The 23,120-nt window shown below is 38.8% G+C and overlaps 2 protein-coding genes across 9 annotated transcripts in view; both read left to right on the plus strand.

Annotated features, from left to right (window-relative positions):
- LOC113077671 (extracellular matrix protein FRAS1-like) overlaps nt 1-19,632 on the plus strand; it is a 107,600-nt gene extending 87,968 nt beyond the window's left edge. For 5 of the 7 annotated variants that reach the window (XM_026249999.1, XM_026250020.1, XM_026250005.1 and 2 more), the window contains 27 exons: nt 1,492-1,616; nt 3,433-3,573; nt 5,658-5,903; nt 6,784-6,897; nt 7,034-7,184; nt 7,631-7,790; nt 7,877-8,039; nt 8,137-8,383; nt 9,012-9,356; nt 10,063-10,223; nt 10,339-10,486; nt 10,571-10,776; nt 10,926-11,082; nt 11,274-11,474; nt 11,579-11,766; nt 12,293-12,568; nt 12,770-13,002; nt 13,308-13,468; nt 13,852-14,066; nt 14,197-14,347; nt 14,458-14,565; nt 15,104-15,263; nt 15,351-15,467; nt 15,621-15,787; nt 15,868-16,073; nt 16,751-16,897; nt 17,927-19,632. In XM_026249999.1, coding sequence (XP_026105784.1) covers nt 1,492-1,616; nt 3,433-3,573; nt 5,658-5,903; nt 6,784-6,897; nt 7,034-7,184; nt 7,631-7,790; nt 7,877-8,039; nt 8,137-8,383; nt 9,012-9,356; nt 10,063-10,223; nt 10,339-10,486; nt 10,571-10,776; nt 10,926-11,082; nt 11,274-11,474; nt 11,579-11,766; nt 12,293-12,568; nt 12,770-13,002; nt 13,308-13,468; nt 13,852-14,066; nt 14,197-14,347; nt 14,458-14,565; nt 15,104-15,263; nt 15,351-15,467; nt 15,621-15,787; nt 15,868-16,073; nt 16,751-16,897; nt 17,927-18,502 — 5,270 coding nt within the window. In that variant the 3' untranslated portion in view covers nt 18,503-19,632. The remainder of the gene's footprint in view (nt 1-1,491; nt 1,617-3,432; nt 3,574-5,657; nt 5,904-6,783; nt 6,898-7,033; nt 7,185-7,630; nt 7,791-7,876; nt 8,040-8,136; nt 8,384-9,011; nt 9,357-10,062; nt 10,224-10,338; nt 10,487-10,570; nt 10,777-10,925; nt 11,083-11,273; nt 11,475-11,578; nt 11,767-12,292; nt 12,569-12,769; nt 13,003-13,307; nt 13,469-13,851; nt 14,067-14,196; nt 14,348-14,457; nt 14,566-15,103; nt 15,264-15,350; nt 15,468-15,620; nt 15,788-15,867; nt 16,074-16,750; nt 16,898-17,926) is intronic. The other 2 variants (XM_026250011.1, XM_026250019.1) reach the window with 1 other exon arrangement.
- Nucleotides 19,633-21,550: 1,918 nt separating this feature from the next.
- LOC113077738 (BMP-2-inducible protein kinase-like) overlaps nt 21,551-23,120 on the plus strand; it is a 31,434-nt gene continuing 29,864 nt past the window's right edge. Inside the window, exon 1 of one of the 2 annotated variants that reach the window (XM_026250022.1) lies at nt 21,551-22,472. In XM_026250022.1, coding sequence (XP_026105807.1) covers nt 22,328-22,472 — 145 coding nt within the window. In that variant the 5' untranslated portion in view covers nt 21,551-22,327. The remainder of the gene's footprint in view (nt 22,473-23,120) is intronic. The other variant, XM_026250023.1, reaches the window with a different exon arrangement.

Raw genomic sequence — 23,120 nt, forward strand, 5'->3', positions numbered from 1 at the left:
TCTTTCCCGTCTGAGCTCACCTGTAATGTGTCCACACACATCGCTCGTATAAGATACATGAAAACAGGCTTGAGATGTGTGTACATGTAAATGTCCTCATCCCCTCCGTATACAAAGAGAGATTCAAGCTCATCTCGGCTACTTTTTTTTTTTGGAAGAAGACGCACTGTGAGAAATAATCATTGAATTGTGATGATCTCATTCTAATGAGTCATTTATTTTTACTTTTGTTAATCTTACTGTGACATATTTACTTGTTAAAATTTTCCCAAACTATAATGCCAGACTAAAATATATTGAGTGCAACATTTTCAAATATGATTTATACGATTTGAAATACGACCTTTCATTGCATCTAAATGTTGTAGGACTCGTCTGCATTTTAGCTAACATTCTCCGGTGATTTATTAAAGGGCATACTGATGCGCAAAACATGATTTTTACTTCATAATTTTAACACTGCATTTGTAACATAAGTAACGTAATTTTATTGATATAAGTAACTGTAATCAACTTACATAAATTTAAAATGTAACTCATTACTTTACTGCGTTACCAGAAAAAGTAATTGGATTACAGAAATGCATTACTGTGTAACACGTTATCCCAACTCTGCTCTTTAATGTCAAATTCTAGAACCATTATCACGGAACAAGTTAAAAAAAAATACAGCATAGCAATTCAATCAAGTGAATCCGCTGTGCAGAATGTCTATTATTCATTAAGTTAATTAACAGTAGTATTTCACTGGGGCTTGTGTCCTAGTAAAAAGGGCTTAGCAACTGCCCTGGTTCTACATATAAGATGTTGTCCCCTTATGTAGCTTCAAAGCAGTTAGGTACTTTTTATTTGAACCTTTTAGTGTCAAAAGAGTAGTTTAACTAAATTATGGATAGCTTATATGTTGGCAAGCAACAGTTTGAAAGTTTCTTCCCCAACACTTCATCTTATTTAGCCTGTATCTTATACGTATCTCTACTTATCCACAGATACACATACTACACCGTCATTGTTATTTGTGTCTCTATCAAAGACTGATTAGAAAAAGCCTTTGAGATCATAATATATATTTATAGTCAGGGGTCCTGGTTCTGTTTGGGCATAGGAATACATTTATAAAAGCAGGCCACAACTGCCAGGCAATGCGTGGAAGATATATAGTGTGTTTTATATCTAAACATCATGTTCAAATGAAGACTGAGAACTCATTAGATGAGATCTAGCCTATAGATCTCTATCAGAGCATCATATAAGGGGGTTTCATGGGTGAAGATCTGTTCTTATTTTCCTCTCTGTCCCTCTTGGTGATGCCCGGATCGCACTCAATTGGATTTCTGCAGTAGTGCATGTTTTATTCATCCATTTCAGTTGACATGTGGGATATTTTTAATGGTAGCAAATGAGTTTACATTATTGTTTAATACCAAGGGCAAAATATGAAGTGGTGGACATGCTCACTGGGGAGTTTTTCTCGGTTTGATGTCTTTGCAGGAACACGGATCAGCACGTTTACCCAGGCTGACCTGGCCTCCCGCAACATTCAGTATGTTCATACCAGTGAAGAGGAGATACATTCTGATGACTTCACCTTCACTGTATCTGACGGGGGCAATGAGGTGCATACATACACACACAAACACACACACACACACATTCAGTGGGGTCCATTTATATATATTGCAAGTTAACCTATTCATATCGCATTAACTTATTAATTGATTAACGCCAACATTTATTTTATTGTGTATTAACGCAGTTTTTAATTATTATGAAAGTCCGTTGCTCACTGACTCTGAATACACATACAGACAGATCATGGGTCATAGGAGGGGATGCTTCTGATCAGATTATTTAGGCTAAAAAGCAACATTCAACAACTACCAACTGTCCACTGTTATTTTTAACAGAAAAGAATGCAACGAGTTCATAATCATGACTTTATAAGTTGGAAATAGGACATTTCCGATAGCACTTGAAGACAGCAGAGAAGCGCTCTCCCTCAACACAGTGGAATGAATCGTTTTGTTAACTTTGTGGTTTATTGTTTTGAGTTGATGGGACGTGGTAACACACGGCCCTCTCACAATATATTGCGTCACAGATCTATCGCTTTTGCTGCTCAGAAAATTTACTCAATCATGCAGATTTATCAGAAGATCCGCACTACATTAAATATTTTAACTGCTACTATTTGGAACACTGCTGTAAAAAGCAACTTATTTATTTAAAGTGCTTGCAAATTAATTTTTTCCAGCACTTATACAGGAGTTGACCAGAAGACTTGGATTCAGAAAAATAATTCAATTAGTGTCATTGATCATGTGACTCTTTGTATGGACACTCGGATGTTCTTCTGCCATTGAAGCACAAGATGCTCTTCTCAAATTGTGCTGGAGAATATGATCATCTGTTTTACACAAACGTGTGTAGTATCTGTAGCTCATGTACTGCTCAGTGTAACAATCAGTTTTTAATTATTGAACTGAAATAATAAATCAAATAAAAATAATATACAGTAAATATTGAAAGAAAAACTAAATCTTAAAAAACAGAAAACTTCAAAAATGAATAAAAGTTACTGAAATTATAAAATAAAAGCTAATTCAAAATATGAATAAATACTGTAGTAATATATACATAAAATAAAAATAACAGTGACTGTAAAAGAGGCACAAAATAACTACGAAAATATTTCAATAATTCATATGATTTTTCACTCAAGTTGTTCTGCTAATGATATAATTTGTCATAAAAAATTATTGAACACTCATCATTCACTGTACCTAACATGGATATAAACACAAATGTGCCCTTCACTTTCTATTTTTCATTCTAAACATGAACAGAAACACTTCCTCCCACAGTAATCACAATCCTCCCTCTTGCCTTTTCATACTCTCTTCCTTTCACCCCTTTTCGTTTCATTATAAACACGTACATGCCCACACACGCACTAATTAGGGCTGAAAGAGTTTGAATAAACACAGTCTGCTTAGTGTGTGTCTGAAACAGATGAAAACACAGTTATACTACAATGGACTTTTCTCTGCGGGAAACACTCTTCTGCCGTTTTGAATGGAAAATGATGCGTAAATACACTTTGCTGCCGAATTAAAGGTACATGTTTTATTAACGCTCCACTACGCCATATGGCAGTTGTCTTAGACTTATACTGACACCTAGTGGTATGGATGCAGAAGTAATAATGTGGTTACACAAATAAAATTAGTAGTATTAATTAGACCTGCCCCAGTGTCAAATAATACTGACATGGTCTTTTATGGTCTCTGTTACTCTGATAGGATGATTACATAAACCTAATTAGTGGGAAATTAGATTATGTGCTGCAGAACATTTGAGCTCATATCTAGATTCAGTTACTGAGCACTGTGCGTTTAATTATTTCATTAGTGTTATGCTGTTGTCCTTTAGATTTCACAGACATTCTATATCACCATCCGGCCGGTGGACGACTCTCTGCCCGTCCTGCAGGTGCCAGGGATGAGGGTGCAGGAAGGAGTGAGGAAGACCATCACTGAGTTTGAGCTGAAGGCTACTGATGCTGACACAGAGGTATCTTTCTAACTGTGCTTTCAGTTTTGCTCTTGGTTGTGCTTTATTTGTTCTTTGAAAAAAAAAAAGAAGAAGATTTTACTTAAAGGGGGGGTGAAATGCTCGTTTTCACTCAATCTCCTGTTAATCTTGAGTACCTATAGAGTAGTACTGCATCCTTCATAACTCAAAAAAGTCTTTAGTTTTATTATATTCACAAGATAAAGATAGTCTGTACCGATTTTTCCCGGAAGAACACGAACGCCTGGAGGCGTGACGTGTGTTATGACGTCTTTTTTTTTTGTTTTTTTTTTTTTTTGATGACAACATCGCATGTTGTTTACTTGATGTGCTTACGCGCCGATAGCTAAGTTAATAACACAGAGATATTTGAAGCAGTTTTACTCACTGCCTGCGGTTCCAACACACGATCGTGACCCTTTTTCGTTGGGACTGCATTATTCTTAAGAAATAAACGATGTGCAAATCCGGCGTCAAACTGGGCCTTGTTTGTAAAACAAGCATCTTCGAAATGCATGGAACAAACACAAACACTTGCACAACTCCGTTGATGCTCTGTAAAAATAAACTCCATCCACTGGTCCCTTAATGCTGTTTTTTTTTTTTTTTTGGTAATCTGTGCAGGGTTGTCTTGCCCTGGCAACCAAAAACACACTTCTTTTGGTGACATTTCACGACGCTCTCGCTCTGATCAGTGAATGTCTGTGCTCTCAGTGCTCTGCTATACGGGAGCGCGCGCTCTTCCGGCAGACGTGCCTTAGGACCCATATAAGGAAATTCCACTCCATCTAACGTCACACAGAGCCATACTCGAAAAAAACTTTCTGAAACTTGTGACAAACCAGAACCAGAAGGAGTATTTTTGGAACAAAAATACTCCTTCAAACGTACAACTTAATTTTTGAAACTTTGTCCATGTTTAGCATGGGAATCCAACTCTTTAACAGTGTAAAAAACTCAGTATGCATGAAATAGCATTTCACCCCCCCGTAAGGATTTACATCAAAGCTTGTTATGTGGTATTTAAATGCCATACATTAGATTTTAAAATGAACTGTATGTTAAATACTACTGTAACCAATTTCTATGCAAATTTAATATAGTGCAGACCAGAGATTGCACTGGTGAGTGGAAGTGGAGTGTGGCATTACACTATTTTGCCTGGAGCTTTTTTCCCCCCTATATCTTTTTGGAAGTCAGAGCTAAATGTTTTCTTGATCTATCTCTAATACATGTTAACAGCAAATATTACATTTGATAATTTTATTTGACAGACTATGAGAGGTCAGAATGATGGAATTTGTGAAATATTATTGTAAAAATGAGCATCACAAATACAGAACGAGTGTGAATGTGAGAGAAGATGGTTTTTTAAAAGAAAAACACGTTCCTGTCACATATGGAAATTGGTGGATAATACATACACAACCGTTTAAATGTTTGGGGTCAGTAAGATTTTGAAAGAAATCTTTTACAGTATTATCTCCAAAGCTGCAATCATTTGATTGAAAATACAGTAAAAAAATTAATATTGTAAAATTTAAAATGGCTATTTTAAAATCTATACAAGGATATAGCAAATCTGTGACATGATCCTTCAGAAATCATTCTATGCTGATTCGGGCTCAAGAAACCTTTCTTCTTGTTATGAATGTGGAGACAGTTGTGCTTCTTAATATTGTTTGTGAACACTGAAATGCATTTTTAGGATTCGCTGATGAATGGAATGTTCAAAAGAACAGCATTTATCTTTCGTAACATAATTAAGGCCTTTACTGTCACTTAATGAATTTAATGTATCCTTGCTGACCCCAAACACTAGAGTAACTCTCTCATCTCAGATCTTTGGTCTATGTAGACAAAATGATGAACAGTCATACAAGTGTAGAGAGTGAGTGAGGAGATGGAAATGGAAAACCCTTTGAACGAGAGGGAAATTACTGCCGCCCTGCTTGACTCAAATATTCTGGTGCACACAGCTGATATCCGTTGCATTAAACAGTAGTGCTCTTTTACTTCTTAGTGGCAATTTCATTTAATTCCGTACCTGTTTGATGATCTCTCTCCCTTAAATTCTCTGTCAGGAGGATTCTGTTACGTTCACTATCGTTCAGGCTCCTCGTCACGGGACCATTGAGCGCACAAGTAATGGTCAGCATTACCGTCAGACCAACACCTTCACTATGGACGACATCTATCAGAACCGCGTCAGTTACAGCCATGACGGCAGTAACACCCTCAAAGACCGATTCACCTTCACTGTTGGTGATGGCACCAACATGTTCTTCATCATCGAAGAAGGTGGAAAAGAGGTCAGTAGACTTCCTGTGGTAAGTTGTCACCAGTGTTGTACTAATAGCTGTACGTAGAGGGCCATATTTCTGAAAATGTCCTCCAAATATGGGAAGTACTCATAGAGGTGATTTTTTTTGGTCAGGATTATACACCTTCTGTACTCTTTTCATGAAACATCCTGGGAATTTTTAGTGACCACAGAGAGTCTTTACCTCAGTTTAGCATGTCATCTGAAGGACAGTGCATTTTTAAAGCTTTAAACAAAAAATGTAATTTACAGTAATTTAAATAAAATAAATGCAGTCTTGGTGTAATAATAAACTTAGCATAATACACTTTTTTTTCAAAAACATTAATAAATCATACTCAAACTTTTGAACAGTAGTGTATGCACACAAACGAACATTTTTGCATTTGAAAATGGCTAATTTCTTTATATTTATAATGACATGAATATAAATGTACCATATGAATCACCTGAAGGTATCCTGTCCATTTGTTTAACATTAGCCATTTAGACAGCGTGCCAGCTCTCACTCTCTCTCTCCATCATAATAACTCCATCCATCAGCAGTCATTTTCCCCTCTTCCAGATGTGTCAGCTGCCAGTCAGTTGTTCTGGCAGGTAAAAGATCTCTCAGTGGTCACTGAAACAGGGGCACCTCGTCTTGTCCTAAGATGACACAATAGCAGCCCTATGACAGTGCTTCATCAGGAAGGCCTAGAACACCATTACTCAGCACTTTAGAAACTTCGACTTCACATTAGAATTTAAATAGGTTTGATCTGACATGGAATGGATATTAAAGTGAGCATTGTTGGTAAATGAGAAGCAATAACTCATATGGAAATACACGAAACAGGGTTTGTACCAGCCAGGAGGTTTACATTGTGTGTAAATATCCTTTGTTTCAGGTTGTCACCGCTGCTCCACAAAAGTTTAAAATCGATATTTTACCTGTGGATGACGGGACCCCTCGTATCGTCACCAACCTGGGTCTGCAGTGGCTGGAGTACATGGAAAATAAGGTCACTTAATTTAATCTCAACTAACAGTGCATTTCTGCCTCCTACTGGCTTTATCTTGCATTGGCGCAAAAGTGCTAGAATTTATTCTCTTTAACCAGAGCATAAAATTACATTTTAATGTGAAATTGGATTCTAGGCCACCAACCTGATCACCAAGAAAGAGCTTCTCACTATTGATCCGGACACAGATGATGGACAGCTGATTTATGAAGTCACTACAGAAGCTAAACACGGCTACCTGGAGAGTAAACTCAATCCTGGCAAATCGGTCACCTCTTTCACACAAGGTAGTATTGACAAAACCACCAAAATCATAACCAGAAAGACACGTTTCAATCCACAACAAATTAGATATGCTCTGACTAAGGTCCACTGAGAGCCAAAAAAACATCTGCACATGTCGTCCACTGTCTCTTGTGCTTGTTTTTCCTGTCCGTGCAAAAACAACCTCAAGCCTTCCTCCATATTGTTTGTTGACCTGTTTTCAAGAATCACCTCTGGCACTGAATTAGGTATGATAAATAATTTTAGGATAATAACCACAGTAGGTAGGAGAATCATTTTGTAATTGACGCACATAGTCTGTGATTCGTTTTGTACAAAAAATAAAAACTGGGGCTCTAGATGTGTGCAGTCTTGTAGTGCTTAGTGTTACACACTAAATGCACCTTCATCAACTTCTGCTAGTGCATTTGGAGTTATAAAAGGTAACTTAATTTACTCTGTTTTGCAGCTGACATAAACTTGGGTCTGATCCGATATGTTCTGAGTGAGGACAATGTTCAAGAGACCATGGACAATTTCAGGTTCCTCGTGAAGGACAGCAAACCCAACATCGTCAGTGACAATGTGTTCCACATCCAGTGGTCTCTTATCAGCTTTGAGCACAAGAGGTGCGGCTGCCTCAGTTTTTGTTCGTGATGAAGGCTTCATATAATCAGCTACTCGTTCTCAGTAATGTGTCGTCATCTGTCTGCAGCTACAACGTGAGTGAAAAAGATGGGACCGTGGCGGTCACAGTGAAGAGGAGCGGGAATCTGAACCAGTATGCTATTGTGCTGTGTCGTACCGAGCAAGGCACTGCCACCTCCAGCATGGGCTCTCGGGCCGGACAACAGGACTATGTTGAGTATGCTGGACAAGTATGTTCTTTGTTATTCTGTAATAATCACATTCCCTTATATTTGATAGACTGATTAAGTCAGCAACATTCGAATGCTCTTTAATGTGGTTCCCCAGGTTCAGTTTGATGAGAGAGAGGACACCAAGGTGTGCACCATTGTGATCAATGATGATCCAGTCTTTGAGGACATAGAGAGCTTTAAAGTGGAGCTGAGTATGCCAGTCTACGCCCTGCTGGGGTCAGTGACCCGCGCTAAAGTCATTATCAATGACACTGAGGATGAACCCACCCTGCAGTTTGATAAGAAGACCTACCATGTCAATGAGAGCACAGGCTTTATCTTTGCTCCTGTTGAAAGAAAGGGTCAGTGGAACCATTTTTTTTATTTATTATTAAAATATCTTCATATCTGCTTACGCTCGAGAATGTAACTACATATTAAAGATTGAGGATGGTAAAAATGTGTTAATTTTAAGGATAAGCCCCTAATCTGAATATTGGGGGTGGTGTATCAGTTAACTTGTATTTAAGGATGCAGGATATATCAGTGTCATAATTTATTAACACTGTTAAATGTAATCTTTAGTGAGTCTCAAAATAAGTATGCATTTTAATACTGGACATTGGGTTGGATATAGTGCTGTACATAACATCCAATATAATAAATAGTACACATTATCAGCCTATAACATGAAAGTGTACTGACCAGAATTTTACTATTGTCAATTTTTTTTTTTTTTTTTTTGCACATTCCCTTTACATGTAGACCTATAAATGTACAAATGTCTCAGCTAAATTGCTCTTTAAATGGTTAATCCATTAAAACGTGCCACTTTTTCAGAGAAGCTTCAGGATCAAGTCAGTGAAAACTAATATGTACTCGCTACTTTAAAAAATAGTGTATTTCCTAGAAAGTATCATCCTTTTAAAATGATGATCTTCATGATCATGTTTTATATGCTAAAGGTCATCTCTCTCATGTTTTAATTAGGTGACACCAGCAGCACAGTCTCAGCCCTCTGCTACACTGTGCCTAAGTCGGCCCGGGGCAGCAGTCTGCATGCTCTCGAGTCCGGCTCGGACTTTAAGACCCGTGGCATGAGCAGTGACAACAGAGTCATCTTTGGCCCTGGTGTGAGCATGTCTACCTGTGATGTAAAGCTGATCGATGACAGCGAGTATGAACTCTCTGAGGAGTTTGAGCTAGTGCTGTCGGACGCCTCAGACAATGCACGCATGGGTGATGTCACTGTGGCTAAAGTCATCATAGATGGGCCAAATGATGCCTCCACGGTCTTCCTGGGCAACGCGTCCTTCACCTTCACTGAAGATGCAGGTTGGTGGAGTTTGGCTGTTCTAGGAAGTATCATGGGCGTTAGTTTTGTTTTAAAAATGTGGTAGTTGATTTATTAAATTGGAAATATTAATGTAAAATATAAAACAATAATTTTATGATCTGAAAAAAATAATTTCACAAATAGAGTTTTTTTTAAGATTTTGACCATTATTTATTATTATTATTATTATTAAGGATGGAGAGCAACAAGAACAATTCAAAAACGAAAATACCTCTTAGGGGTCAGTGAGATTATTAGTATTATTATTTTTTTTTTTAAGTCCCTTATGCTCACCATTGCTGCATTTATTTAATAATTTAATATACACTAAAAACAGTAGCATTGTGAAATATTATTACAACTTCAAATAATTGTTGAATATATATTTTAAATGTAATTTATTCCTGTGATGGCAGTGCTGAATATTTTCAGTGTCAAAAGATCATTCAGAAATCGGTCAAATATGCTGACATTTCTTATTATAATCAGTGTTGAACAGTTGTGCTGCTGAATGTTTTTGTGGAAACTGGGATATATTTCTTTCAGGATAGTTTGATGAATAAAAACAGAACAGAATTTATTTCGGTATAGAAATATTTTGCAACATGATAAATGTCTTTAAAAATATTACTAACCCCAAATTTTTGAGTGTCCAATCTGTCCAATACTTATGCGATACTGATAGTCTGAAATATCGTCCCACAGGCACCATTGAAATCCCTGTTCTGCGGCAGGGCAGTGACCTTTCCTCAGTGACCTCTGTGTGGTGTGCCACACGTCCTGCTGAACAAGATTCAGCTACGCCCAGCATTGACTACATCCCGAGCTCCAAAAAGGTGGAGTTTAGACCAGGCAAGACTGAGGAGGTAATGAAACTACACTGTTCTGACATTCTCTAAGACGACTGGTGTTTACAGGCTTCATTCATAGTAAGATTTTTTCCACCAAAAGCACTTTTATCATTTGTTTACTCTTTCCTAGACATGTAGTTTGACCATAATGGATGACATTCAGAACCCGACAATTGAAGGGAAAGAATCCTTCATTGTGTTTCTTAGTTCTCCAAACGGAGCGGTCCTGACCGAACCATATGAAGCCTCTGTCTACATCACTGACACCACCCAAGACAGTGCGTTTACTTGCCCATCACAGTCGTAACGTCCATATAACATCATATTAACATGCTTATAGAGTCAGTCCTTTTTTCTTACAGTACCTAGCATGCAGTTTGAAAAGCTGGCGTATACGGTGAAGGAAAAAGATGGTGTCCTGCACATCCCAATTTTTAGGACAGGAGATCTGTCCTATAAGTCTTCTGTCCGTTGCTTCACACGCACGATGTCTGCTGTGGTGATGGATGACTTCGAAGAGAGGAGAAATGCTGATGATTTCAGGATCACCTTCCGAAAAGGGGACAAGGTGCGGTTTCTTTTTGTCCCTGATTCATTCATAATTACTTCACCGACATTCTGTGATTTTAGTCATTTTATGATATGGTATTGTTTTCATATGGCCTCAGTTTTTTGTAGTTTAGAAGAATTTGAAAGCCTCTTGCTCCTGATTGGCAGGTGAAGAATTGTACCATACTGATCCGAGATGACTCTGTGTTTGAGCCTGAAGAGGAGTTCCAGGTCCACCTTGGAAGCCCACAGGGTGACCACTGGATTGGAGCCATGATTGGAGTCAACGACATTGTGACTGTGACCATCACAAATGATGAAGATGGTCAGCAGTTAGCTTGTTGCTTGACACACAATAAAAAATTAAATTTTTACAAAAGGCTCTAGTAGAGCAAGGTTCTTGCAACATGAAGCAATGCGTTTGATTCCCAGGGCGTGTGTTTACTGATAAAATGTATAGCTTGGATGCTCTGTAGGTTGCTTAGCATGAAAGTGTCTGCCACATTCGCTTTTCAGCACCTACGATCGAGTTTGAACAAGCCTCATACCAAGTTCGTGAGCCCCCTGGTCCAGACGGAATCGAGGTTTTGAATATCAAGGTGATCCGTAAAGGAGACCTTGACCGCACATCCAAGATCCGATGCAGCACAAGGGATGGATCAGCCCAGTCAGGTGTAGACTATAACCCCAATAGTCGAGTCCTTAAGTTCAGCCCTGGTAAGTAAATTTATTCATTTAGCACATGTCATCCTTTTTTTATTTTAAAATTATACCTTCATTCTAATCTGTGATAATTCTGTTGTAATATTGTTATTCCGCAGGTGTGGACCACTTCCTGTTTAAGGTAGAGATCCTGTCCAATGAAGACAGAGAGTGGCATGAATCTTTCTCATTGGTCCTTGGTCCAGATGACCCTGTTGAAGCGGTGCTTGGAGAGATCACCATGGCGACAGTCACCATCCTCGATCAGGAAGCTGCAGGAAGTCTCATCCTTCCAGCCCCACCCATTGTAAGAGATGTACAGTACAGGCTTGACATTTACTATGTCAAAATTTGAATACTTGTCATCTTATTAATGAATCAAATCACAAACACTACTGTTCAAAGGGTTGGGAAGTCTTGTTAAAATAGTTATATTGTAAAAATGTAAAAAAAAAATTTGTATGTAATATTTTATATATTCTAAAATGTAATTTATTCCTCCGATGGCAAAGCTGAATTATCAGCAGGGATTACTCTTTTCATTCTTCAGTGACACAGTTTTCTTTTTTTAGAAGAAATAATAATAATACTGACCCCAGACTTTTGAATGCTAGTGTATCATTTTTTTGAGAAAAGTCCTGAAATTTAGATCATTGTGACACTGGCCTACGTAATTTCGACAAACAAGTAAAATCATTACAGACACTTTACAAAAGTTTTAACCAATCGATTCCACTAAATGAATAAAGATCCTATTAAATGAGAGCTGTAAGATCTCCCAACTCTGTTTTGATTTTGAATCCAGTTTGGTTTCATGTGGACTCTCCTCACAGGTGGTGTCTCTGTCAGACTATGACTACGTCCAGGAGGTCACTAAAGAGGGCAGTAAGAAATCTCCATCTCCTGGATATCCTCTGGTCTGTGTGACTCCCTGTGACCCCCATTACCCCAAATACTCAGTCATGAGAGAGCGCTGTGAGGAGGCTGGCATCAACCAGACCTCCGTCCACTTCAGCTGGGAGGTCGCGACTCCCACAGACACCAGTGGAGCTCGCTCACCCTTTGAGACAGTGACGGATAACACACCTCACACCACAGTCAATCACATGGTTAGTCTGGTATTTAGATTGGTATTGTCTGTCATAAGCAGAATATTACCAACCAGTGTTTTTAATCTAGCTGTTAACTAAAACCTCACATACTGCAATCAGCAATGTGGTTTGCCATATGTAGTATATTCGTAAGTAATATGTTTTAGGAGGCACTTTTTCTGGGTTTCCTGGGGTTAAATAAATACTTGTGCTCCACAGGTTCTGGACAGTATCTATTTCAGCAGACGTTTCCATGTGCGTTGTGCAGCTCAGGCCAGAGATAAAGCCGGGCACCTGGGAACTCCGCTGAGGAGCAACATTGTCACTATTGGGACTGATGGATCAATATGCCACACCCCCGTCACCACAGGAACCGCTCGAGGCTTTCAGGCCCAGTCCTTTATTGCCACTCTAAAATATTTAGATGTCAAACACAAGGAGCATCCAAACAGGTCAGAAGCAAATGATTGAATAAAGACGTGTTAGTATTTCAACTCAGACAGATCCCAGCAGAGTTTTGAGAAATTTAAAAACATTTTTCAACTGAAACTGCAGCTGCAGGGTTTGTATTAGATCTTTTTTTTCCTCTGGGCAAAGCAAGATCAAAATGAATTTATATATTTGAAGGAACCGCAAGAAGTAAACTTGATAGACAACTGCAGATCCAAAAACAACACAGTTCCCAGCCTATGTTCAGTACTTCAAAGAAGAAAACAGAATTTTATAAAGTGTGTAATACTTATTTTTCTCTGAACAGGATCCACATCTCGGTGCAGATCCCTCATCAGGATGGAATGCTTCCATTGGTGTCCACCATGCCTCTGCATAACCTACACTTCCTGCTCTCCGAGTCTATTTACCGCCAGCAGCACGTCTGCTCCAACTTGGTCACACTTAAAGACCTGCATGGCATCTCTGGTGAGAGAGACCCCACACTAGATCAGACCAGATCAAAGCAAGGACAGCACATACAAACCTATCTTACTTACCTTGTTATCAACAATAGCCGGCGTGAACTTCTTTAACTTCTTTGAGCTGTATAGAACTGTCTGGTACAGCCAACCCAGGCATGGGTCGACTCTGGGGATAAGCCTCTTTCCTGCACGGCCCATGCTATGTATTCATATATATATATATTATTTTAATGTAGTATTGTAAACTTAAATACATTGGTTTGTAGTGCAACTAGTTTCACTGTTCACTGCACTTTGTTGTTATTATTAGTTATTTACTTATAGCAGCTAATGAATCAGAACTCTGAATCATTCAACTCAGAAAATGTGTTGTAACTTCTCCCCCAGAAACGGGCTTCTTGGATGATGTGTTGTATGACAGCATATCCCTAGGTCCTGGATATGACCGTCCATACCAATTCAACCCTAGTGTTCGAGAGCCCAGAACCATCCAGCTATACAAGCATCTCAATCTGAAGAGCTGCATATGGACATTTGATGCGTATTATGACATGACCGAGCTTATTGATGTTTGTGGAGGATCAGTAACTGCTGACTTTCAGGTTTGTGTGAACACATGACTTGTATCCCACCACAAATGACATATAAATATTCTCATCCAGACAAAATCTGAGGTGGCAGATTTAGTCCATACAGCAGTTTCAAATAGGTGTGTGGCTGCATTTTTGTCAGGTCAGAGACTCTGCTCAGTCGTTCCTGACGGTGCAGGTGCCGCTCTATGTGTCCTATATCTATGTGACGGCTCCTCGTGGATGGGCCTCCCTAGAGCACCACACAGAGATGGAGTTCTCCTTCTTCTATGACACGGTCCTGTGGAGAACAGGTACATGTTGCTTCATCGCCAGCCCCAAAGCCAATGGACATACTCAGCCATAAACTGCTGTGTTAATGTTGCAGCTGATGTGAACTGATTGCTTATGAACATTACTCTAGGCATCCAGACAGACAGCGTGCTGTCAGCTAGATTACAGATCATTCGGATCTTCATTAGAGAGGATGGACGACTGGTGATTGAGTTCAAAACCCACGCCAAGTTTAGAGGTCTGCAACTTCTGTATTTTTTTAGCAGTTTTTTCTCATTTCATTTATTAATGAACCTGTTGTTTTACCTGGATTGTATTTGGACACTATTCACCATTAAAAAAATGAATGAATGTCATTGCATTAGAACAGGATTTCCCAAACAAGGTTTCATGAAGGAACCTCAGGGGGTTCGTTAAGATTTGTTTGTTGAACTGAAATAAATAAATAAATGCAGCTGCACAATCAATAAAAAAAAATGCATAATAGCTAAGTGTAAATCAAAAAGGTAAATAACCTTTAATAAGTCAATGTCACCTTTATTTATTTATATAGCGCTTTATACGATATTGATTGTGTCGAAGCTTTAAACTGTCAAACAGGAAAATAGTTTGTCAATAATGCGAGAGGACAATAACAGAGTTATTTTCAGCTAAAGTCAGTTCATTGATGATTCATTCAGTGATGACATCATCAGTTCAGCTATCTTGCAATAGTGTCTGTACAATCAGTCAAGTGTCCCCATCTAAGCAAGATGAAACTATCGTCCCCCTTCTAGGTCAATTTGTCCCTGAACATCACACCCTCCCTGGACAGAAATCTCATCTGATGGCTCCAGATCACTTGGGAGGCATTGAGTTTGACCTGCAGCTGATGTGGAGCGCACAGTCCTTTGATTCTCCCTACCAGCTCTGGAGAGCCACAAGCTCCTACAGCAGGTAAGCAGTGTGAAGTCTAATGCTCTTACATTAAAGAAGTGTATCCATCTTAATTCCACTGACCGCGTGCTTTCTGCTGTGCTCTAGGAAAGACTACTCTGGGGAGTACACAGTCTTCCTCATCCCCTGCACGGTACAGCCAACCCAGGCATGGGTCGACTCTGGGGATAAGCCTCTTTCCTGCACGGCCCATGCTCCAGAGAAGTAAGTTACCATGGTGCTTTTCCATTGATAACTCCTTGAGGACACTTAAATGGGCTGAGCAGAGCCAGCAGGGTTGAATAATAGACTATTTGTGTAATGCAACAAGAATATTTAACAACATGCAAGGGTTTGTAACACTCCTTCAATCGATAGATTCCTGCTGCCCATCGCCTTCCAGCAGACGAACCGCCCTGTTCCTGTAGTCTACTCCCTGAATACTGAGTTCCAGCTTTGTAATAATGAAAAAGTCTATCTAATGGATCCTGCTCTCGCAGACATGTCGGTTGCTGAGCTGGACTATAAAGGAGCCTTTTCGATGGGTAAAATGATCAAAGTAATGAAAACAGTGAGCTACCTCCACTATTATGCTTTCACTCATTCATTGTTTGATATTATGCAGGTCAAACACTGTATGGCAGAGTGCTGTGGAATCCCGAGCAGAGCCTGAATTCGGCCTACAAGCTGCAGCTGGAGAAAGTATATTTGTGTACAGGGCGAGATGGCTATGTACCCTTCTTCGACCCCACAGGCACCCTGTATAATGAAGGCCCTCAGTATGGCTGCATTCAACCAAACAAGCACCTGAAACACAGGTTCCTGCTTCTGGTAGGTGTCCAGACCAGTTTAACCAGTCTAAGGGGCCGTTCACATATCGCACCTAAAAACGCGTGAAACGCTATGATTTGATAGCAGAGAATTTTAAAGATTAAAATGAAAATGAATTGTGAAAAGAAAAATGATGGTAGCCATTAATAATTAGTTAATAAGTAAGATATAATGTACATTCATAAATTTTGACAAAATAATTTCAAATATACACTACCTTTCAAAGGTTTGGAATTGTTTGATGTCACTCAAGCTCAAGAAGGCTGATCAAAAAATACAGTAATATGATGAAATATCACTACAATTTAAAATAAAAATGTTCTATTTTAAAAGATTTTAAAATACTGTTTCTTTGATGGCAAAGCTGAATTTTCAGCACCATGACACCAGTCTTCAGTTCTACATGATCCTTCAGAAATCATTTTAATATGCCGATTTTGACCCCAAATTTCTGAACGGTGAAGTATCTTAAAGCTTCCTCTAAGAAAGACAGTTGACTAAGACAAACACGTCATTAGTATTACAGTAATATTAACACTGGAATCCTCTGAGGTCATTTACAGTGCAAATATAGCACAAGTTCAGTACAAATAATAGATCACGGATGCTTTGATTGACCAATCAGAATGAAGTATTCCGGAGTGCTGTGTAATAATAGTGAATAATGTATCACATAGGACCGGAAGCAGCCTGATGTCTGTGACCGCTACTTCCATGATGTTCCATTCGAAGCCAACTTTGCATCAGACATTCCTGATCTCCAGTCCTTGTCTGCGATGCCAGGTGTAGATGGCTTCACAATGAAGGTGGATGCCCTTTATAAGGTAAGTGGCTGCAAGAGTCAAGTTGTTAAACAGACTTTTTCTTTGACACGTATTAGAAATCCTGGCAAATGTCAAAGCTGAAGCTGTTCGGTTGTACCCTTCAGGCAAGTGCCTTGATGTGTTTATTTAGGAAAAGATGCCAGGCTGACAGTGTGCCATGACTATAGGGAACTGGGCTAAAGGACAAGATTAAAACGGGGTTATTTTTTTTAATGGAAGTTATAATCAATAGGGCCGGGAGATTAATTAATTACACAAAAAATAACGCGTTAAATAAGATTAATTAATTACACAAAAAAAATTACCGCATTTTTAATAACTTACTTTTGCACCGCGAAACGTTTCTCACTGGATGAGTTTCGGCGGACCGATTATACTGGAGCACCAACTAGCGTTCGCATATCACCGCAGCAGCACATTGAGCCTCAAGTATCACCTCAACGCAAAACATAGAGCAGCTAGCGTGGACTTTACACTTTATGTTGAACTATGTATTATTTTGTTGGTGCAACAGTTTATATTGAACTCTTTATTGTTTTGGCCAAGGTTATTGAGAGTTGGACTTAGTATGTTGTGGCCTCTGAAGCAACAGAGAGATGTTTTCTAATAGTCAGTGTTTCCAATGTTCTGAATGTAATTGACAGTATTGTGTTTTACTTAAAAACACTTTACAGAAGGTTCCAGCACCTATAAGCTTCCTGAATTTCTGAAATGTACTATTTCTAAATTGTTTCTAAATATGCTATTGCTACACTTAATGGCAAAAATTGCACTGGTCTGCTAGACATGGTTGAACAAAAATAAACAATATTTTGTTGCTTAAGCTTATGTATTCAGTCATTATTCAATGGTATACTATAAATCCATGTGAAAAAAAACTACTTCTCACTGTTCTCAGGTCAAATATTTATATGCGATTAAAATGCGATTAATTTCGATTAATTAATTACAAAGCCTCTAATTAATTAGATTAATTTTTTTAATCGAGTCCCGGCCCTAATAATCATATTTGCATTTGCTGTTCTTTAGGTTGAGGCAGGACACCAGTGGTACCTCCAGGTGATCTACGTTATTGGACCTGAGTCCATATCTGCTCCCAGAATCCAGCGCTCTGTGAGCTACGAGCTCAAGCGAAGTCGAAGAGATCTGGTGGACCGCTCAGGTCGTCTAATGCTGGATGAATCCCTGATCTACGACAATGAAGGTGACCAGGTAAAGAATGGCACCAACATGAAGACCTTGAAGCTTGATGTGGAACCATCGGGCACCTTCAATCCCCAGATGGGAGGATCCATTGGGGGTGGCATGGCAGCCATCGTCCTACTTCTCCTGGTCCTTCTAGCCTTCTGCTTCATGGTCAGAAAGTGCCGCAGGGTTGTAAAAAAGAGGCCTGTGAAGGCAGTGGAGGATTATCCTCTGAACACAAAGGTGGAGGTCTGTATAGAACGGCTGGAGAAAAACCTCAACAGCAAGCACTGCTCTGTAAGAAATGTCAATGTCCTCAACAAGAACCCAGAGACCTACAAGATAAATGGGGTCAAGGTCAAACAGGTCAATCTGGAGGTCAAACTACACAACAACCTGAATGACGGCACTGAAGTCTGACCTCTAGAATATTTAATGATAAAAATAAACATTTTCTATGAATATTTGTAATGACGTTAATGTATTTTTGTATGACCGTGAGGATAAAAGGGAAAGTATGCTTGCCAGCTATGCAGTGTACAGTAAATCATTTCACAACTGAGCTACCTCAAACATTAGTGAACAACAAAATGGTGTCATCAGATCTTTTTTCAAACCTAAATCTGTTTAAGAATCATATAATGGCTCAGTGGTAGCTCAGACACTTTGTATAAATGGATGGAGAGTTTGTATCGCTGCACCTGATGTTTTGTCATGTCTGTAAAAACACATGAAAGTATTAAAGGAAGGATGAGTGCCAACACTTTGGACAGGGTGAGTGGTGTAAATACGTTTATTAAGTGCAATTATTGGATGACATGGTCATCCCTGTATTTTAATTTGGCTTTTGATGCTCTGCCTCATTGTGTCATTTACTTTTGGCCTGATCACCGGTGTGCCATGATGATATTTGTCAAGTGCGATTTATTTAATTCCAAATCCGAGTAGACTGCCCAAAGTGATGCATTTGTTAGTTCATGTAAGCCTTTTGTACATGTTGATGGAAAATGAAAAATTGTATGAAAGTAGATCACAGATTTGATAACCATTATTAATTTATTACTCTGCTGACTCTATTGAAATGCTGTAGCCTCTATTATTTTGCAACACTGGACAACAAAATATCATTTTGTTTTATATGACTGCTGTCTATACTGATATAACGAAACACTACCAAAAATCTTCATATGGATTTTTTTTACGATTCATGTTATCCTTTATTATTTAGTCTTGTATTAATGTCACATCATGTATTAAGTAAGGCACATCTATAGTTTCTATCATTTATTTCCCCAAATGTTCTGTAATGTTGTATCAAGTCATCACTTATTACATGGTGCTGATTTGATCAAGAATATCCAGCATCTTTAAAGCGCTGTGTGTAGGGTGGGAAGAGCTACGATTATTACTTTATGATCAGTCTAAGTGTCTGAGAGTGTGCCTATCAAACAGAATTGTTTTGGATATATCAGATTTTGGTGCTATAATTTATGGTAAAATAACATGATGCCTGTATTTGTGCCTTTCTAGCAATAAAATTAATAAACCAATTCCTTATGTGTGGCACACTTTGTTCAAATGTATGTGAGGTGAAATAACTAATAATATAGTAAAATACCACTTATTGATTTCTCTAACACTGGCCTAAATGTCAATCTGTTCTTTCCACGTCTGTTTTCCGGTCATTTAATTGAATTTACCTGCCACACTTTAATTATCTCAGTATTGATGGCAGTTTGCCAGACGTAAATGTCATTAAGGAAAACGTACTGAGTCTTTGAGACTTCAATAGCCTTTTTGCTTTCCTTTTCACCTTCTAAAAAGCCTTTACTCTGTCCATATGGTTCCTGCTTGAGCTATTTATTATGAACTTTACCCTTTTCTTTGCACATTTTAGATTAAATTTTAGCCAGATTAGTTATTTGGTAAAAGAAAAAAAACATTATACTACTAATAATAAAATTTTTACCTGGGTTAATTTAAAAATATGACAATAGATTCTACTTTTAATTAAAGATGATAATAGTTATGCATATGCAAAATCACAGCTCCCAAAAATATATAAATCATAACTTCACACATTATGATAAAGATAACCAAAATATCTGTGGATTCTTGTGATGTGCACAGCATTGAGTCATCTGTTTAGGAAGCTGCTGCTGATGAAACCGCACAGTCAGGGGAGTTGATCTGTACTGAGGTGGAGAAGTGCCTGAGGGAACAGAAGATCCTCATTAATCCCATGTAATAATCCCAGACTCCAGTTCGGTCCTCTGTTTCCTCATCGACCTACATCTGCAGCTATTATCAGATAGCTGTCACATTTGAACAAGCATTGTGTACATTTGCTTTTACAGCCTTATGATGTTTTTCTTTTCTGGATAGCACAATTTAAACAGGTTATGATTGTGCATGTTCTGCAATTAATTAGTCATTTTTCATATGTTGTATTACATATATTGATATACACTTACAAAGCCAATCTCTACACTATTTCCACTTTCCAGGGATAAGAAGGCACCTGCACATTTTGCAGGGTTTGACCATTAGATGGCAGGACATTTTCATGAACTGAAGAGCATACAAGACTCAATCTGATCACGGTCATTAGAGTCACTTTCTCAATCTGATGTCCTCTCTGACACATTATGTGTCCAGACGGCAAATAAATTAAATTATGAGTGTCATGTTTACATTTTTTTTGTAATATACATGTAGAGTACAAAGGAAGTCTCAAATTAAGTATAGGTGATTTAATGTTGAGGTCCCTGGTCTGTGTGATTTTGTTATGACATGTATCAGACATTTATTAAATATATATGAATGATAACAGTAGAGACTGGCAAATGATAGCTTGTAGTTATAATCTAATATTACTCATAAATTGAAAAATGTTGGCGTGGTTGAATTTAACAAATAATATCAACACCATACTTTGTTTATTAATTTAGAAAATGTAATGAGATTGTGATCCTACCATCCTGTAAAAAGAGTCCACATAATGAACCCTTTAAACAGCAATAAATAAATAGATAGAATGTTACACTATTACAATTATTCCATTAGTCTATTTAACCGCAATTTTAAAGGCACGTTAATATTTTAGTTAAGTAAATGTTATGTTAAACGGTTTATCCAATAGTTCTAACAAGAAAAGCATTGGATTCGTGCCTCTGATGCTTAAAAAGGTTTGCCTTATTTGTGGAACGTGCCAGTTGCACTTCTTAAGCATCTCACACTCCCAAACAATCCATTCACTTCTTTCAACTGACTACAACACGTTGCTTTATCAATCAAACTGTTAAACAAAACGCTGAGAGACAGTCATCCGCTTTATCCCATCAGAGAAGAGTATCAACAGGACGCATCTCGCGCACACCAATCATGACAATGGAAAGGAATCGGACAAAACCAAAGTTAGGTTGTCAGACAGGCGGATTGGGTAATAACAAACCTCCCACCAATCTGACGGCGAGTCACGAGAGTTCGAACTTTATCAGTGTGACGGGGGACTTCCAGAGCACGAGGAAGAGCAGTGTAGTTTAAAAAAAAATAACCGACGCTGCTTCGCTTATCACCCTAAACGTTTGGCCGCTAGGAAGATTTCTGGTTTATTTTTTGTAGTGATGCATTTTACTATGATACACGGGTCCTCTTCGAGCTGATAGGAAGCCAGTCAGCTAGCGAGCTGGCTAACTAAACTATCCGAAGGTGAAGTGGTAGCAGTCATCGTTCAGAGTTTCGCTAGCGTAGCTTCCGTCTAACACACCCACTTTCTGCCTGTTTGTTGTTCACGTTGGTTTCAAATAACTTGGACTTCAACCAACTTCAACACAACAGCATGCTTTGGCCAAACAGAGCGTTTCACCGTTGTTAGCCAGCTAGCGAGGCGAATGGTCTCTTCAGCGCCCGAACAGGCTCGCTAGCCAACCGAAACTGGAGTCGGCCTGAAAATACAGCGGCGTGGACGGTCTCATTTGTGTGTTTACCACACATTTAAGGACAAAACGCTACCTTGACGGTTTACTTCTATGCAGTTGCTTAATCGGGCTTTGGGGGAAATAAGGAAGCATTCAGCTACGCCTTTCTGCGTCCCTGGAGCACTGAAGTGCCTGGCGCATCTCGTGAGAGCAGCTCTCTCAGCATGCTGGACAAAAGAGCGGAGATGAGCAGATTGGATTTCTGAGCGTTTTAAGATTGTTTGGAACTGTCCGTTTGGGGAAGCCGGGAACACGAGAGGCAAGAATGAAGAAGTTTTCGCGGATGCCGAAGTCCGAGAGCGGAAGTCTCGGGGGTGGATCTGGATCTGGTACTGGAAGCAGCAACTACATCGGGAAGGTGTTTGCTGTGGGTCGATACCAAGTGACGGTGGAAGAGCTAATCGCTGAAGGTAACGTTAATGGATCCATTTCTTTAGGCCAATAATAACGAGATGGCAAAATTTATAAGAGCCCCCCAAATCCCTCAGACATCTGTTTCAAAGAGCCATAAGCAGTTCAGTAAGGATCTATCAAGGTAAACAGGCTGTTTACTACAGGTTGCAGCTAGCTTTATAACTGCTGTAGGTTCTAACAGTTATGTTGCTCCTTGCCATGAAAAAAGAAACTAGCTTGGTGCTTGTCCTTCCCATAAATTCACAGAGAGATGATGCTTCCATATAATCTGATGTAATTTCTGCCTTTGTCACTGTCCATGATCACATGGTTTCAGATCAGGAAGTGTGGACTGACCCAAAGTTCTTGTTTGTCACTGCACACCAAACTATGAAAAAAAAGCTGGTCGGTATCTTTCAGCTTGTCCTTGCTGAACTTTAAGCACAAGAGTTCATGAAAACCCCGGCCCTTTTCAAACATCCAGTTGTTTTACTGCCCTACAATCCTTCTACAGCCCAGAGTTTTTTTTTCTTTTTCTTTTTTTAAGTTACGAATTGAGTAGTTTGATGTCTTGATTATTTCTCCCAAACAGTTATATATATTATATAGTGAAAATCCTAAATTTCTTAGTTGATGCACATTTAGTTTAAATGTGACTGATAATT

Source organism: Carassius auratus, chromosome 5 (genome assembly GCF_003368295.1).
Source record: "Carassius auratus strain Wakin chromosome 5, ASM336829v1, whole genome shotgun sequence".
In the NCBI taxonomy this organism is placed as follows: Eukaryota; Metazoa; Chordata; class Actinopteri; order Cypriniformes; family Cyprinidae; genus Carassius; species Carassius auratus.